The sequence below is a fragment of the Phacochoerus africanus genome, chromosome 8, assembly GCF_016906955.1.
Source record: "Phacochoerus africanus isolate WHEZ1 chromosome 8, ROS_Pafr_v1, whole genome shotgun sequence".
NCBI classification, from domain to species: Eukaryota; Metazoa; Chordata; class Mammalia; order Artiodactyla; family Suidae; genus Phacochoerus; species Phacochoerus africanus.
Window position 1 is genome coordinate 34,437,910 of NC_062551.1, and position 17,759 is coordinate 34,455,668.

General features: G+C 42.8%; 1 protein-coding gene across 2 annotated transcripts in view; it reads right to left on the minus strand.

Moving 5' to 3' along the window:
- The window catches only part of TENT4B (terminal nucleotidyltransferase 4B), a 65,264-nt gene that overhangs the window by 4,125 nt on the left and 43,380 nt on the right, over positions 1-17,759 (minus strand). The window contains exons 2-10 of one of the 2 annotated variants that reach the window (XM_047789742.1): positions 14,320-14,443; positions 12,368-12,414; positions 10,353-10,473; positions 8,602-8,709; positions 4,662-4,790; positions 3,719-3,932; positions 2,140-2,266; positions 1,935-2,038; positions 1,644-1,690 (exon numbers count right to left, since the gene is read on the minus strand). In XM_047789742.1, coding sequence (XP_047645698.1) covers positions 1,644-1,690; positions 1,935-2,038; positions 2,140-2,266; positions 3,719-3,932; positions 4,662-4,790; positions 8,602-8,709; positions 10,353-10,473; positions 12,368-12,414; positions 14,320-14,443 — 1,021 coding nt within the window. Of the gene's footprint in view, positions 1-1,643; positions 1,832-1,934; positions 2,039-2,139; positions 2,267-3,718; positions 3,933-4,661; positions 4,791-8,601; positions 8,710-10,352; positions 10,474-12,367; positions 12,415-14,319; positions 14,444-17,759 lie in introns of both variants that reach the window. The other variant, XM_047789741.1, reaches the window with a different exon arrangement.

Sequence of the window (17,759 nt, forward strand, 5' to 3'; positions counted from 1 at the left end):
CAGGAATGATGGAGATATCCAGTATTAAGAAGGGAAAACAACGTCAGCTAAGCACTCGGACTAAGTTTAAACATTTGGGAGTTAAAGGAAGCACAGCGAGCAATTTATAAAATTAACTGCTTAAGTTTTCCTCCAGACATTTCAAGTGGCTTATGGTATCAGAGGGCTTCTGTTCACTGGCAAATCCACTGCCCACGCCTGACCCTGTTAATCGGCCTTGAAGGAGCTCCACAGAGGTCCAAGTTTATTTGCATTTTTATTGACAGCGAAGGAGCCGGGCTAGAGTGGAAAGTGCATGGCAAAGAGTGGAGACCTAGACGCCAGTCCCTGATTCGAAGTCTTCAACCAAATACGAAACGATCACTTCCAAGGACGCAGCCTCTGAGAGTCTGCTGTGACAAATCGGCGTCTCCTCCAACCAACACGGCGTGTGGCGGGGGGCTTCCCGCCTGTCTCCGGGCAGCCTGGGCCATGACTGCTACTCTCCCGGGGTCTGCCCTTTGCCCTCGCTGTGCTCTGCCCAGCACTTAGGAGACACAGATCCTCAGTCCCTCTCGAGGCGGGCTCTGCTTCCGCCCATCTGTGCCTCTAGCTCAGCACTCTGCCCTCCACAGCTCTGCCTCAGGTACCCAAACAGCACGTGGGTATCTGAGGATTTGTGTCTCCACTGTGATAAACGGCAGTCAGCAACATAAAACTGTCTCTTGTATATTTCGGTGACTTTAGGTCATACACCTGAAGTCAATAAAGCCTGTTTAGATCTCAAAATTTTACATAAATTCAGAATTCATCCTGATGAGGGTAAGTAACTGTAGGTATAACTGATACTAAAAATTCAATCAGGACAAGACAGAAAGATCCGGGATTGCCATTGCATTGGGGGTGGGAGGGAGACAGGAATTGTTAGGGGCTGCCTCTAGGCTTCTTTTTGGGGTGATGGAAATGTCCTGGAATCAGGCTGTATAATTTTGTAAATATGCTTTAAAAAAAAAAACAAACCTTGAGTTGTACATTTAAAATGGTGAACAGAAGAGTACATATGCCACTTATATGACTATTGAAACAGATAAAACTAATCTGTGGTGTTAGAAAAACCGTAACAGCGGTTACCTCTGAGAGAGAGATTGGGAATCGACTAGAAAATATCAGGAGGGAACTTTCTGGGGTGATGGTATAATAGCCTATTTTTGTCAGGATTTTGGGTTACACGTGTGTATGTATTTGTTAACATTTATTAATTGGATAATTAAGATTTCTGTATGTGTCAACTGCCTATCAAAAGAAAAAGCTGGACAAACACTGAACTCTGGTTAACGATGAACTCATGACAGTCCTTTGGGGGAAATGCGCTGATGTCTGCAAAACTGACAAGGTGAACTGGTGAATGGATGACTAGCTACGTGATAAATCAGTCAAATGTTAATGGTAGAATCTAGTGCTGCTGTGTATGGATATTCACTAAAATTCTTTCACTTTTGCCGTATGCTTGAAAACTTTCATACAATGCTGAGAAAAAGTACAATCATTAAAATTTTCCAGGGACGAATAAGAAAAGGAGTTAGCCTTGGACTCTCGATAGAATCACCCCCCCACACCACAGCTCCCAAGGGTCTAGGTTTAGCAAACTATGCCTTCATACTTACAACGTCACTAGAGCTGGACTGTGTGGCAGAGGAGGAAGACACTGGACCTGATGAAGAGTTTGAAGAGTGTTTACTAAGAGATTCCGAAGTTTTACTTCTACATTTTCCAAGGGCTTCATTTTCTTCAGATAGATTATTATTACATTTATCTAACTGCTGAGTATCTACTATCAAGGTAACACCATTTCCTGAAAGAGTGGCAAAAGATTGGAAAACGTTTCTTCCCATTAAGCACACACAACAGAGCAAAGCCTCTAATACCCAGTGCATTGATCAAGGAGAAACGCTTACCATTGCATGAAGGCTCAGGCCTATTCTGCAAGCCCCACTGCTTTGATATCCAATCTCTGTATGTGGCAACTTCATCCGTTACTCTAATGATTCTACCTAAGATGCTGCAAGTATTTTTAAAAAAAGAGGGGAGGTAACGTTAATTCGAAGATAAGAAGCCACAACCAATTCTGACCCCAATGGGCGGACTTTAGTTAAACTTTACCTCTCCGTTTCGTTGTTGGGATAGTACTTTGCTATCGGCGATACAGCATGACTCAAGACCACATAGGCATAATCAAAGGCCTGCTTCACCTGCATGGCCCCATATGAACTCCTTCCAACATCATTACCTTTAAAAGAAATGCATACAGAAGACAGTCGAATTCACCGTCACTTCATATGAACGGAAAGTTCAGGAGAGCAAGGGCGATGACTATCCTGCTAGAGCTGCACTCAGAATCTGAGCTGCCCGTCGAGCCACCAGCTCCCCAGGCTCTAAACATGCTTATCAAGCATAAGTATGTTATGCTGGCATATAAACTGCCCACATATCTTCTGGTCCAAGAGAGACTATCCCAAACCCAGTCATGCAAATAAAGGAAGTAACTGCCTGTTCTCTCCTAAGAGTGAAACCAAGCTAAATTAGAAATATCTATTTTTTTCCTTGTTAGCTCTATAAATATCTCCTGCACTAAATTATGAGCGCCTGAAAAGCTGTCTTGCTGAAAAATCTTTGTGTCCTTTACATAGAGTAGACTCCTCAATGAATAAACACACACAATTACTTTATACGATGGCTCCTAAGCAACTACTCTTTTCCTTTTTTTTTTCTTTTTTTTTGGGGGGGGGGCTTTTTAGGGCCACACCCTTGGCATATGGAAGTTCCCAGGCTAGGGGTCGAATCGGAGCTGCAGCTGCTGACCTACACCTCAGCCACAGCCATCTGGGATCCGAGCCTCGTCTGTGACCTGCACCATAGCTCACGGCAATGCCGGATCCTTAACCCATTGAGCGAGGCCAGGAATCGAACCCACTTCCTCACAGTACCAGTCGGCTTTGTTACCACTGAGCCACATTGTGAACTCCTACTCCTAACTCCCTTTGTTTTACTCATTTTCAAAGTCAGTGCATTAAAGCAAATGACTAAAAGCATTTCCACTGAAGTCCAAAAACACAGAACCTAAATACTTTATAATTATACAGGAAAAATACTGCCAATAAAAACCAGGATACAAACAATCAAACACTGCTTCATAAAAGCACAGAAGCAGTACATTTTCTGCTCACTTTCGAGCCAATGAATGTAAAAGCTGGGAAAAGCACAGGGAGACTATGTAAAATTAAAGAGGAAAGAAGGGGTCCAAAAGGAAAATAAACTTGTCTCTTGATGCCCTTTCTCTCATGAGTTCTGAGATCGATCAGTATGCTTACTGCCTCTAAGGACCTCAGCATTCTCGCTTAAAAGCCCTAGCTGACAAATGCATAGACTCAGGAGCAGGGAAGGCTCAAGAAAGAAGAAAAATGGACACCAAACTGGACATGCCAAACCCACCCAAATAACAAACACCTTCTCTCCTCTGCCTTTAAGAGTCCCAGCTCACGGGAAAGTGTGCAGCAGGTCTTTCCGGTGTGTGCGTTTGTTTCTGTTCACGTGTTTGTTTATAAAACATTTTGATGAAAAAAGAATAACTGCAATTACAAGTTAATCCTCGATTTTTCATCTGAAAAGAGGTTACAGCATAATAGGATGACTGAAGATGCCCTTTTCTGTGAATGCCCACAGATTTACCTAAATTCAATACCTGGTTGTAAAGGATCTTCAATATAAAGCATTGATGGCCTGTAGCCATCTAGCATATTTTTCTGTACTTCATCTTTGGCCACATAGGAACCACCATCCTTTATCCGGATGCCAGTCTTTAAATAATTGAAGTGTCGTCCATATAATTCAAAAAATTCTATTAAGAGAACACCATAGTTTGTATTGGGGATGCAAGCATCTTCCCTGGGATGTAACTAAAATGAGAAGAAAAAAAAATCATATTGGATTTTCTCTCTATTATCAAGGTCAGGATAATAAATGACATTCTAGTTTCTATAAATAACACTATTATAAAAACGGTTTAGTATAGCAGCCAATAGGCAATGGAGGTGCAGCGGGCTAACAGTAACAGTACTTCTGTTACAGACCACATTAGAGCCTCATGGGTGTGGATGGAACTGGTGAGGGACAATCTATAAGGCTGACAGGGCTGGCTTGGTCCAACATCATCAGGAGAGTCATTCTGACTCACCAACAGAGTTGGGCAGGTGGCCACACTGAGCCACATAAACACACTCGCTGATGACAGTAAGATTTCTAATTCATCTTACCCAGATAGCAAGTCTCAATTCCAGCTAAATTTATAGGATTAGCTGCTTAGAAGACATTTTTATTGTTGGCATTTATATGACTATTTTACACTTATGGAAACCACACCGTACCTTTGTATATTAAAATTTGTAATGTAAAGTCTCAAAATACTAGAACACATGGGAGTAAGGAAAAAAAAAAAAAAATTCCCCCCTAGGGATTTAAAAATATTTGCTAAATTATAAAAGGTATCCAGTTTAAAAGGAAAAGTCATAAATAATCAAGGAAAACATTCCAATTAGAGTCTGATTTACACCTTTTTTCCAAAATGACTCTCAACTGATTTACTTAAAAACACTTTTTAGCACACACTAGCATGGTATGTAACTTACCTGAAGGAAACTGACTGCCATTAAAAAGAGACTGTAAGAACCAATCCCGCCTGTAAATACTTCATTAAGGTCCCTCTGTAATAAGAATTGTTTCAATACTAAAACCAAGTAGGGTAATACAGGATATTTCTGAAAAAGAAAATTATATTTTCAATGAATTCCTACATTAGTAATTGCTCTAAGCATCAACAGCGTAACAGTCTCTAAGTATAAACTGGTCCTTAAATTACAAACTTTGGTGGAGATATGTAATAAACAATTTTTTTTATTTTAATTTTAATCTTTTGCTTTTTAGGGCTGCATCCACAGCATATGAACGTTCCCAGGCTAGGGGTCGAATCAGAGCCATGGCTGCTGGCCTACACCACAGCCATAGCAACACCAGATCCTTAAACCACTGAGCAAGGCCAGGGACTGAACCGGTATCCTCGTGGATATCAGCCAGGTTCGTCACCCTTGAACCACGATGGACACTCCTAATTTTCTAATTTAAAAACAACCTATAAAAATATGCTCTAAGTAATTAAAGATTTTCTCCTCAATCTAAAATCTAGAACATGCAGGCATAAATAACAGCACCCAAGCACTCATCATAGAATAGAAACACTAGGAATATTACATATTTTCTGACACTCACTATGGCCGTTACCAAGTAACACTCCACTGTAAACAGGTAACAGACAGTCTGGGGCAACATCTCAACTTTTTCTTCTTTTTTTTTTTTGGCCATGCCCATGGCGTGCAGAAGTTCCCAGGCCAGGGATCACACCCACACCACAGCAGTGACAGGAGCCATTGCAGTGACAGCACTGGATCCTTAACTGGGATCACAAGGGAACTCCTTGGTGGGATTTTAAAGAATCACTTTTGATGGGTGGCACTCCACCAGGGAGACCAGCGTCCTTCAGATTATTCTGCACAGCCCAGGAGCAGTCCTGCCTGCTGCTTCCATGCAGGCAGGTGAACACACAGACCACCTTCCAGGCTTTACAAGGAAGGGTGAGACCATCCACACTGGCAAATATGGACAGTGTGAGGCTGTCATTCACTCAAGCACACACTCATTAAGCCCAGAAGGCAGGCCCTGGGCTAGGGACACTGACGGGGACAGAGCAGAATGAACATCTTAATAGCCATCATCTAGGGGTGGTAGAATTACCAGTGATTTCCACGCTTTTCCTGACACTTGGAATGAACACATACTGCTTCCATTAGAAAGAAAATGTTTATAACTACTGCAAACCACATCAAAGGAAGCAAACATGAGAAATAACAAAAATACGGAGAAATACGAGGCTCAGCAGGTTAAGGATCCGGCATTGTCCCTGCTGTGGTTCTGGTCACAGTTGCCATGTGGGTTCAATCTTTGGCCCAAGAACTTCTGCATGCTACTGATGGGGGGGTGGGGGTGTGTATATATACATATATATATATATATATATATATATATATATTTTTTTTTTTTTTTTGGTCTTTTTACGGCTCCACCCGCGGCGTATGTAGTTCCCAGGCTAGGGGTCATATAGGAGCTGCAGCTGCCGGCCTACACCACAGCCACAGAAACCTATGCTGCACCTTATGGCAATGCTGGATCCTGGTACCACTGAACAAGGCCAGGGATCGAACCGGCCTCCTCAAGGATACTAGCTGGGTTCTTAACCTGCTGAGCCACAATGGGAACTCCAAGAAATAAGCATTTTATACCCTATGGTTAACTCAGAAATAGATATAGGCTCTTTAAAGAGTAATCAGGCAAATTTCCAACAGAATTTTCTCTGCATATATCCTCTGACCCAGAAATTCCACTTCCAAGAGTCTTCCTACAAATAATGTATTATTTATTTATTTATTTATTTATTTATTTGTCTTTTTGCCTTTTCTTGAGCCGCTCCCGCGGCATATGGAGGTTCCCAGGCTAGGGGTCCAATCGAAGCCGTAGCCACCAGCCTACACCAGAGCCACAGCAATGCAGGATCCAAGCCGTGTCTGCAAGCTACACCACAGCTCACGGCAACGCCGGATCCTTAACCCACTGAGCAAGGCCAGGGACCGAACCTGCAACCTCATGATTCCTAGTCGGATTCGTTAACCACTGCGCCACGACGGGAACTCCCTTACAAATAATTTATTAGTGTAAAGAAAAACGTAGGCACAGAAAGACGTCCGCCAAGCACTTTTCGCAGCAGCAGAAAAAGACGGGGAGCAACACAAGAGAGGTGCCACACAAAGCAGGACACATCCTGACAAAGAACAACTACGCAGTCAGTGAGCAGACGGAAGGAACTGTGACTGTGCTGATACGGAAAAGCCCTGTAAAATAATACATTTTTTAAAAAGCAGGAGTTCCCTGGTGTCCTAGAGGTTAAGGATCTGGTACTGGCACTGCCGTGGTGCCAGTTTGATCTCTGGCCTGGGAACTTCCCCGTGCTGGGCACAGCCGGGAAAAAAAAAGAAAAAAAAAAGGATAAGGCATCGTGTATAAAGTGTGCTATCCTTTTATTAAAAATTTCAGAAAGAGGATCAATAAGCAAGAGAAAAGGTCGACGATGGCAAATCCTACGAAGCTGATCTAAGTAATAAGCACATAAGGTTTAAGAGTGCTCACTCTTCACTACTCTTTTATACTGTAAGTTTCTTTTTTTTTTTCTTTTTCGGCACAACCATGGCACATGGAAGTTCCCAGGCCAGGGACTGAATCCAAGCCACAGCTGCGGCAAAGCTGGATGCTTAACCCACTGTACCAGGCCATGGGTCAAACCAACACCACCACAGAGACAAGCCAGATCATTAGCCCACTGTGCTACAGTGAGAACTCCCATACTGGCAAGGTTTTTTTTTTTATCATGCATATTATTCTCAGTTTTCAAAAAAGGTTTTTTTGTTTGTTTGTTTGTTTGTTGCTTTTTAGAGCCACACCCGTGGCATATGAAGGTTCCCAGGCTAGGGGCTGAATCAGAGCTACAGCTGTAGGCCTAAGCAACAGCCACAGCAATGCGGGATCCAAGCCGCATCTTCGACCTACACCACAGCTCACGGCACTGCTGGATCCTTAACCCACTGAGCGAGGTCATGGATCGAAACCATAGCCTCATGGTTCCTAGTCGGATTCATTTCCGCTGCGACGCGACAGGAACTCCTAAAAAAGTTTCTTTTTCAGTAAAAAGAACATGTACATACACATAATACCTCCCCAAAACAGTGGAATTATGGATTTCTCTTTTTCTCTGCACATTTATACAAGAATATAATGTCTTCTTTAAAAAAAAGAATATAATGTTTACCACACAACAAAGCAGTTAAATTTTTTTTCTTACATTAAAAAAAAGGTGAATCTGAAGAGCTGCTAAAGAAAAAAATTGTGAATGGACAGAAAAGATAGTCTACATAAGCCAAAGTAGTTCAGTCTCAGCTCAGGGAGAAAAAAAGCTGATGCGTTCGAGCCAGTGAGATGTTCTACGGATGATGCGGACACACTGTGCACCATCTGGGAAGAAAACACCAAAAGCCGAAACAGACTGAGACCACTTCAGGATAAAGTAAGGACACCCACAGGACCTACTTTACAGGTGACCTGGGATTAAAATCTAGAAGAGGCTCCCTAAAGAGGGTCTTCATCGGAACTCTTGGGAACTGAAAGCAGACAGCAACCAACTGTGCAGCCTGCCTCAGTCCTTATCTCCCCGAAGCGAAAGGAGCTACAGCAGAGAAGTTCTTCAACAGCTTCCGCGACCTGAATTCTTCCCTGAGGCCACATTATAAATTACTGATTATTACAAGCAGATTCAAGGCAAGTAAAGCCACTGCACAGAAAAGAAGCATTTGTCAGCAATACACATGCAAAAATAGTTTAGCCAGGTATATGAGAACACCACACGAGAATCTCAAAACCCAACTCCATTGCCAGTCGTTTCACTGAATAAACACTAGAAATTTCTCTGACCTTGGTAAAATCTTTGATGAGGTCAGCTGCTCTCACACCATTTTGTACATTAAAGCTGATATCAACTTTCACTTCGGTAAAAGAATCTGTTAATTTAATAATAGGTACCTAGAAAAAGAAGAAAGGTAAAATATTTAAATACTCTAACCAAATTAAGGGTCAAAATCAGAGGACACAAGGTTACCAGACTTGAGGTCCTGACCTCCCATGACAATGTAAGAACACTGAGTGTTCTCAACACTCGGTACCATAGCTGACTTGGCCTTCCAGACAATCCTTCTAGATAATTTATGTTACATATTTAGCATTTAACTTCATGCAATGTAGTCTGTAATTTCCACTGATTGAGAATTTTGAAATCAGATAACAAAAACCATTCTCAACGTTATCTCCTTTGCAAAACAGTTTCCAACTCAAGAAGATCAAGAATAACGAACGTCAGCCGATAGCAATGAACTGTTTACACAATGACTCACTGGCACTGCTGGTCACTTTTGCAAATGGCCCAAGCAACAACCTAACAAGAGAACTTAAAATGTAAAAATTATTCTTAAATGAAAAATGATAGAAGAGCTTATATGCAATATCAGGAATTCTTCAAAACAAACAAAAAGGTTATTTGCACCAGTCATTAGAAAACTCAGGCCAGCAAACTGTGCATAAAACTGGGTTTCCAAATTAACAGCTTTTAATAAATCTTTCTTTTAATTAAAAAAAAAAGTTGTTTTGCTCTAATAAAACCTAGTAAGCAAAAATCCAGGTGTTCCCATTGTGGCTCGGTGGTTAACAAATAAGCATCCACGAGGACTCTGGTTCAATCCCTGGACTCGCTTAATGGGTTAAGGATCGGGCACTGCCGTGAACTGTGGTGTAGGCCAGCAGCTACAGCTCTGATGGGACCCCTAGCCTGGGAACCTCCATATGCCACAGGTGCAGCCCTAAAAAGACCAAAAAAAAAAAAAAATCCAAACTTTTAAAAGATACATTATTTCCAAAATAAGCTTCTGTGAAAATTCTTTTTTTTTTTTTTTTTGGCCGCACCATGGCATGTGGAAGTTCTTAGGCAGGGATGAAACCCACGTCACAGCTGTAACCAAAGCCACAGCAGTGACAATGCTACATCCTTAACCCACTGAGCCACGAGGGAACTCTTTCCAGGAAAATTCTTTAATGTCCATTCCATTAGTTAAAATATAACGATGTACAAAATTTCAATTACACTCAATTTTTCAAGGACACAAAATATGACAGAATAGAAAAGTAACATCTTCTGCGTAACTATAAACTTTCTATTAGATGGTCACTTTTTTTTTTTTTTGGCCACCCCATGGCACATGGAGTTCCCAGGCCAGAGATCAGATTTAAGCAACACTTGTGACCCATGCCACAGCTGCAGCAATGCTGGATCCTTTAACCCACTGTGCCAGGCCAGGGATCGAACCTGCATCCTGGCGCTGCAGACACTGCCAATCCTGTTGTGCCACAGTGAGAACTATTTATACTCTTCATATTAAAAAAAAAAAAAAAAGCTACAGTGAGTATTGTGTATGATAAAATTGAGTACTATTTTTTTTTCAAGAAATGTATAACCAGGATCATTCATTTGTCGCACAAATATAACTTTTTATGTCAAAGCACTGTGATCATTAACAAAAGGAAAAACAATCTGTGCTTACCAAAATTAAATTTTAATTCTACAAATTTCATGCATAAGAAACTAGAGAGTTTAAGATGAAATGCTGAAGACTTACAGTTGCTTTGTCTAGAACTTTCACCGAATCTTCATCTGCAACCTTATGCTTCCGAAGAGCTTCTTCCAAGGTCCAAAGGGGGAGGTTCTCCCACTTCCCAAACACCACGAGATCGATGTCACTGGACACAGAGCACACGCGAGAGTTGTTTAAAGAAGCAAGACACTGTACTTGCTTTAACTTACCTTCAAGCTACAGACTGCAAGTGAGGCCAATGAAAACCTATTTCTCACCCTGCCCGATGGAGACCAAAACTGTTGGTGAGGACTGTTTTTCAGAGAGGAAGTGAAAAAGGCTGGTGATTTTAACAACCTCCTCCTTCTCCAAGTCACTGCCCAGGGTGACTCTGAAAGAAGTAAAACCTCAAAAACACCACTGAGTGTTTCCTGTTCCTAAAGGCTTCTGGTACTGAAAACCTTAAGACCTTCTGAGTGAATGAGGTTAACTGAGTAACTGTGACTTAGATTACTACGGATAAAAAACAAGATGCAGGCAGTATATCTAGTGTGCCACCATTTGTGTAAAAAAGGAAGAAGCACATATTTCCTTTTATATGCACAGAATATTTCTGGAAGGATATGCAAAGAACTGCTAACAGTGGCTCCTCCAAGGAGAGAAACTGGGGGACAGAGGTGGTATCTAGACTTTTCTTTGTCATTATTTTTGTGCCCTTTTCAAATGTGAACTAGATGAATGTACTACCTATTCATAAAATTTTACTAAATTTTTAGAAAGATGACTCAGAGTTTTCCTGAAGTTCAGAACCTAAATAAAGAAAACTCAAAGTGGAATATTTTCTGGCTTTTTTAGGCCTAGGAGAGCAAAGGGAAGAATGGAAACTGCTAGAATCCATCCACTTAACACATAATTTTAAGTGGATGAAAAACACGATGGGAAGTTCCCGTTGTGGCACAGCGGAAACGAATCCGACTAGTATCCATGAGGATGTGGGTTCTCTGGCCCTGCTCAGTGGATCAGGGTCTGGTGTTGCCGTGAGCTGTGGTGTAGGTCACAGGCGAGGCTCAGATCCCAAGGTGCTGTGGCTCTGGTATAGGACGGCAACTGTAGCTCCAATTCAACCCCTGGCCTGGGAACTTCCATGTGCATGGGTGTGGCCCTAAAAAGGAAAAAAAAAAAAACCACAATGGATGCCTACAGTAAATCATACTGCACTGTGCACCTAAACATTTGTGAAGAGGCTAAGTCTCATGCTGGGTGCTTTTACCGTGATAAAAACAAAAGCAAAACATGATGAAATGTTTTTGCTTCGTAAAGACAAGAGCATTTCAATTCTTAGAGAACGGATATTCACCCCTCAAGAAAGCCTTACTATCCTCCAAAAGCACCCCCGACACATACACACCACCCCCACCCCCAGCTATGGCTCAAGACAGTCCTCATTTGAGAAGATGAAAATAAACAAAAAGCCTGAAAAGACGGAGACTTTCCTGAGAGAGGAGTCTGTACCCTGAATTTCTGGGTCAGAATGCTGGGACAAGAGCTAGGAGTATGAGCTCTTCATAAAAATGAGATACACACTCCTATCTACAAAACAGGTCCTACTGCAGAGCACCCAGAACAACCCTCATCATCCTGTAATACCCTCTAACGGAAAAGCCTCTGAAAAAGAATGAGTATCTAAATGTATATATATTTATATACATATACATATATGAGTACTTTGTACACTTGAAACTAATACAAGATTGTAAGCACTGTAAATTAACTACACCTCAAAAGTGAGAGACCTAGCATTCCAGAATATACAAAACTCTGCAGCATCATCAGGTGTTTTACCATAAGACTGCATTACCATCTGTGTTAGTGAGTTAAGTTATGGGGTTGAACAGTTCTTTGCAGTAATATTTTACCTCAAGGTAATTCAAATAAAATACAGGTAAGTGACTTTTAGTTTCATAAATCTGTTTTGTTTCTACTCTCACCCCATCAACAGTCAAAATAAATGCGCTATAGAAAAATGCATAATCTTTTAAAAGCTTCATAGAGGTACTAACCTAGTAGGTAAATAGAGGCCAGTTTTAAAACTTCCAAATATCTGGACCTGAAATAGAAAAAAATTATTATGTTATAATATCAGAGGAAAAAGCCACCAAACTGTGGAGAAATGTGAGATTTTGCTACCCTCTACTGGTAGTCCTTAGTACTACAAGAGCATTTTTTCTAGCACCATGCTTTCATGAAGCAGGATCCTATGTCTCACAGGCAGACATTTGGAATACAATTTAAATTTATTGGGTCCAAATATCAAACATGCAGGCTAAAATAGAAACTTCCTAAAGTAATTTTCAGGTCACTAACGTTCCTTTATAATCGACAGACACAATCCTTAACAATGGTTCTCTAAGCAGGAGTCTTCTCACTGACGACTGAATTAGGGTCGGACTCCTTCGACTACAGGGCAAGTGCCGGCCTGCAGGCCCTCCCTCTCCTCCCCACAGAGAACACAGCTTTATTTATGCTGTTACATAAAACCAGGACACAGGCTTTCTCAACCCACAGAGAACAGGCCAGTATGTGTATGCAAGTCTTTGCAACAAAGGATGAACAATGAAAAAAGCTCAACCTTTGAGACGAGATGGACCCAGGAAAATAATCACAGCCTCGTGTTCCTCAAAAATGGTGGATAAAATCCCCCACCTCAGAAGGCAGAGGACTGATTTAGATCAGGGTTTCCAAACTTCAGCACTGTTCACATCTGGGGCAGATCATTCTTTGTTGTGAGGGGCTGTCCTCTGCTCTGTGAGATGGTTAGCAACTGCCATGGCCTCTAATCACTACGTGCCAAGAGCACCTCTCCAGTCACCATACTCAAAAAAGCGTTTCTGACAACTGCCAAATGCCACCCAGGGAGAAACCTGTCCCCGGTTGAAAGCCACTGCTCTAGATCACACAGGAGAAACAGTATGGCATACAGTAGCTGCTCAAGAAAATATTAGTGTCCTCCCCTCTTCCCTGTATATTTGAAGCTTCTCTGTGTTGCCAACTGTACCAAAAAAACTTCCTTGGCTTTGGCTTCACCACCCCATGAGAAAGTCTAAAGAAGAGCCATATAATGCAATGGAATGGTCTAGTAGGTTACTTCTCTGAATGCATGAAATTATAGAACAGACCCTCAGAGGAGCCCTAAAAATAAATGTCAACAATAAGAACCACAAGGGAGTTCCCACTGAGGCTCAGCAGGTTAAGGATCTGACACTGTATCTGTGAGGATGCGGGTTCAATCCCTGGCCTCACTCAGTGGATTGAGGAGCTGGTGTTGCTGCAAGCGGTGACAGGTCGCATGTGCAGCTTGAATCTGGCATTGCTGTGGCTGTGGTGTAGGCCTGCAGCTGCAGCTCTGATTCGACCTCTAGCCTGGGCACTTCCACGTGCCACAAGTAGGGCCGTTAAAAAAAAAAAAAAGAAAAGAACCACCAAAAAGCAGAGGAATCTTGGGCAAAAGTTCCGTTCCCTGGGTGGGGACTATAGTGGGAGACAAGGAGTGATCAGAGAGAAGAAAAGAGCAATTTCGGGAAAGCAAAGTAGATGCGAAGCCATGCATTAGCCTATGAAAACACACTTCGAATGATATAAGGAATTCCTACATAACATCTTCGTCAATTATACACTGTTTATACTGACAGGGTGGAACAAAATAGTAATGGGATTCTGGTTCGGGTACATCACATCCAAAGAATGCACGCTCTGCTACAACAAGGCTTGATTAGTCTTTCTTCTCTTTATACCAATGATTCCCAAGTAACACTTTGCCTTTGTAGAGTAGGTGCTGTTCAGTACGGCAAAGAAATAGTTTTAAAGCAAGTCATCCAACTCAATGCAAATAACTGAGAAGCCCCAAATTCTGAAAGCTGAAGAAAATTGTCTGCTGTTCAAATGTCACTACACCACAGAAGCACACCCACAGGGATACTATCCTAAGCACCCAGTGACCCAGACAGGTACTCACGTCAGCGCTGGGCCAGAGCTCCTTAATCACACTCTCGATCCGGTTCACCACCTCCATCCGCATCTTCTCCTCCTCTGGTCTTGGAGACATGTACTCATAAAAATCACTGATTTCTTCATGCAGACTGGAGGAAAAAAGCAGAAAAGTTAATATAAGCAGGGCCAATCCAATGAGAAATCACTATCTTAAGTAATCTTATCTTAAATTAAGTCTTACAACTCAGCTAATGATTCTACATTCATAGATTTCTCAACCTTAAAGGTTACGATTCATGCTAAGCTAAAATGGGAATGTACAAAATTTAATCAAAATGCCAAAATAATTAAATAAAACAAGGAACTCCAAATTCCAAAAGTTACTATTTTTTTTTGCGGGCTGCACCTGCACCACAGGGAGGTTCCCAGGCTAAGGGTCAGATCAGAGCCTCAGGTGCTGGCCCACACCACAGCCATGCCAGATCCAAGCTGCGCCTGCGACCTACACTGCAGCTTGCGGCAATGCTGGATCCTTATTTTACCCACTGAGCAGGGCCAGGGACCGAATTCGCATCCTCATGGATACTAGTTGAGTTCTTAACCCACTGAGCCACAACGAGAACTCCCAAAATTCCAAGAATTCTTAATGGATATGTACTAGCACCTGTCACAGCATTTACTATCTGCCAGTGCAGAATACTTGCTCAGGACTGCTGATTTAAAATTCTTCTAAATTTCAAGTGTAAGATCTGACCTCTGCCTTTACACTTCGGATCCAGTAGATACAAACACATGAAGATACAGAATCCAGGTGTCACAGACAAGCTTCCTGGCAGTGGGGACCAACCCTCCTACCGCTATGTAATCCATTCCTCACAGGAGCAAAATAGCCAAACGTCTTCCATAATGCTTGCTTAGTGACTTCAGTGTCAAATGAACAGGTCAGCCAGTGAGTATCAGCCAAGACCTGAAAAGAATGGCCAGCAGACAAGGCTCTACGAAGGAGCTGAAGACCTGCAGGGACCAAGAGGAACGGGCACACTCTGGGAGCACCGAGCCAAGAGCAGCGCCTGGGGCCGAGGGAGGCGTGGAGGGAGGAGCAGCACCTGAGAGGAAGGCGGGCGCCTGACAACAAGCTTGAGCAACAAGCTAGGCGGTTCAGACCTCCCCCTACTCTGACAAGCAACTATTTAAATGTTTCTGAGAGGGGCCACGGAAAGACCAACTTCAAAAACAGAGCATTTTAAGAAGATTCATCTGGCAATGGTGCAACCAATGGACGGGCAGTGACAAGACTGGATGCAGAGGGGATGGCTCAGAAATTACTGCCACAGTAGAAGCACTGGATGAAAGCCTGGAGGATGGTGACAGGCAAGAAATGGGCTCCAGAAACACCACACACAGCCTCAGTGGCTGGGCCGGAGGATGTGAGCAGCAGTGGAAAGGGAGGAGCGAGGACGCAGTGGGAAAGCAAGGGCCGAGGCCTGAGGGGCTGCGGGAATCGATGAACAAGAGGAAAGGACAGCGAGGCTGGCGAAGGCGCTGGATGCAGTCAATTACTACGGCGGTACTGAAGACAATGAAAACAGCTGTCCTTTCCAAGCTGGTGCAAGTGCGCAGGGCTACCTTTAAGAGGGACACTGAGTAGAGAATGGGAGGACATCTGCTAAACTTGTGTGGGATGCAGACAGGCGGAAGGGCGGGCTCCAGAGAGCAGGAGGTAAGCCAGAGGGAGGGTATTCTTGCTAGCACAGCTGGGATGGGCCAGGAAGCCAGGGGAAGGGCACTAGTTCAATAGCAACGGGTGCCAAGTGCCAGAAGGGAACATGCTGAGGGGCCGTGCAGGAAGGGCTGCCTTGAAGGGAGAGGATCTGGAAGGAGAGGTGTGCCCCCAACAGCAGGCCCATTAGGGTACAGGACTGACAGGAAGCTAGAAACACCCAGACCCAAAATGGCTGTAAGGAAAGGAAAGGAAAGGAAAATGCCTAAGTCCCAAGCACCACTGGCTATAACACTGAAAATCTGGCCGAGCAAGCAGTCAACAGTTTCTGCCTCTTCCGATGTTTTCTTTTCAGACAGAGTCAAAAACCTTGAGTTCCAGACTCGGCCTCTGCCTGACGGCAGCTGCATTCCTTTTGAGAAGTGACTGGCATGATCTAGAGCAGCGTTCTGCCTGCTCACTGTGCAACACTACAGCAAAACTGGATTTTAAAACTCCAGGGAGTTCCGCAGGTGAACCCAGAGACCCCCTCATGGAGTCAAGTCTTCCTTGCTACACTTCTAGGTACCTTTGCATCTTCTGAAATTTTTTTTTTAAGCTTCCCAGGTTTTAATATATTCCCTAAGGCCATCCTCCCTTCAGATTCTTTTCTTTTTTTTTTTGGCTTTTTAGGGCCGCACCCATGGCATATGGAGGTTCCCACGCTAGGGGTCGAATTGGAGTTGTAGCTGCTGGCCTAGGTCACAGCCAGAGCAACGCAGGATCCGAGCCACATCTGCAACCTGCTCTACAGCTCACGGTCACATCCTTAACCCACTGAGAGAGGCCAGGGATCAAACTTGCGTCCTCATGGATACTAGTCGGGTTTGTTAACCGCTGAGCCACGATGGAAACTCCTCATAGTTTTTTTCTTTCTTTCAGATTCTTAAAGACTACATCTAAAAAACTTGTCAGTTAGAGAGCTTCACAGCTTGCATTACTCTTCTATACTTTTGGAAAGGATGGGGACCACAAATGAACAACAAAACTAATGATTTCTTATCTAAACGGACCATTTGCTATGAATTATCGGTTTCTTTGTGTCTTGAAAGCATATCATTCTATAGCCAAGACATGGAAACAATCTAAATGTCCATCAACAGATGAATGGATTAAGAAGATGTGGTACATATATACAATGGAATACTACTCAGTCCTAAAAAAGAACAAAATAATGCCATTTGCAGCAACATGGATGCACCTAGAGATTATCATACTAAGTGAAGTCAGAAAGAGAAAGACAAATACTGTGTGATATCACTTATGTGTGGAATCTAAAATATGGCACAAACGAACCTATCTACAGAACAGAAACAGACTCACAGACATGGAGAACAGGCTTGTGACGGCCAAGGGGCAGGGGGTGGGCGTAGGATGGACTGGGAGTTTGGGGTTAACAGATGCAAACCATTACGTCTAGAGTGGATAAATGAGGAGGTCCTACTGTATAGCACCATGCAATCTCCTGGAATAGACCACGATGGGAAAGAATATTTTTTTAAAAAAGAATGTATATATATAAAACTGAGTCACTTTGTTGTACAGCAGAAATTGGCACAACACTGTAAGTCAGCTGTACTTTAATAACAGTGATTTTCAAAAAGCATATCACAGTAGAACACGTCCATTTTAACCAACGGAAAAAACTTCCCAAATTCACCTTACCTACTCTACAAAGGCCCACTTAACACAGTTTCTAATTCAAA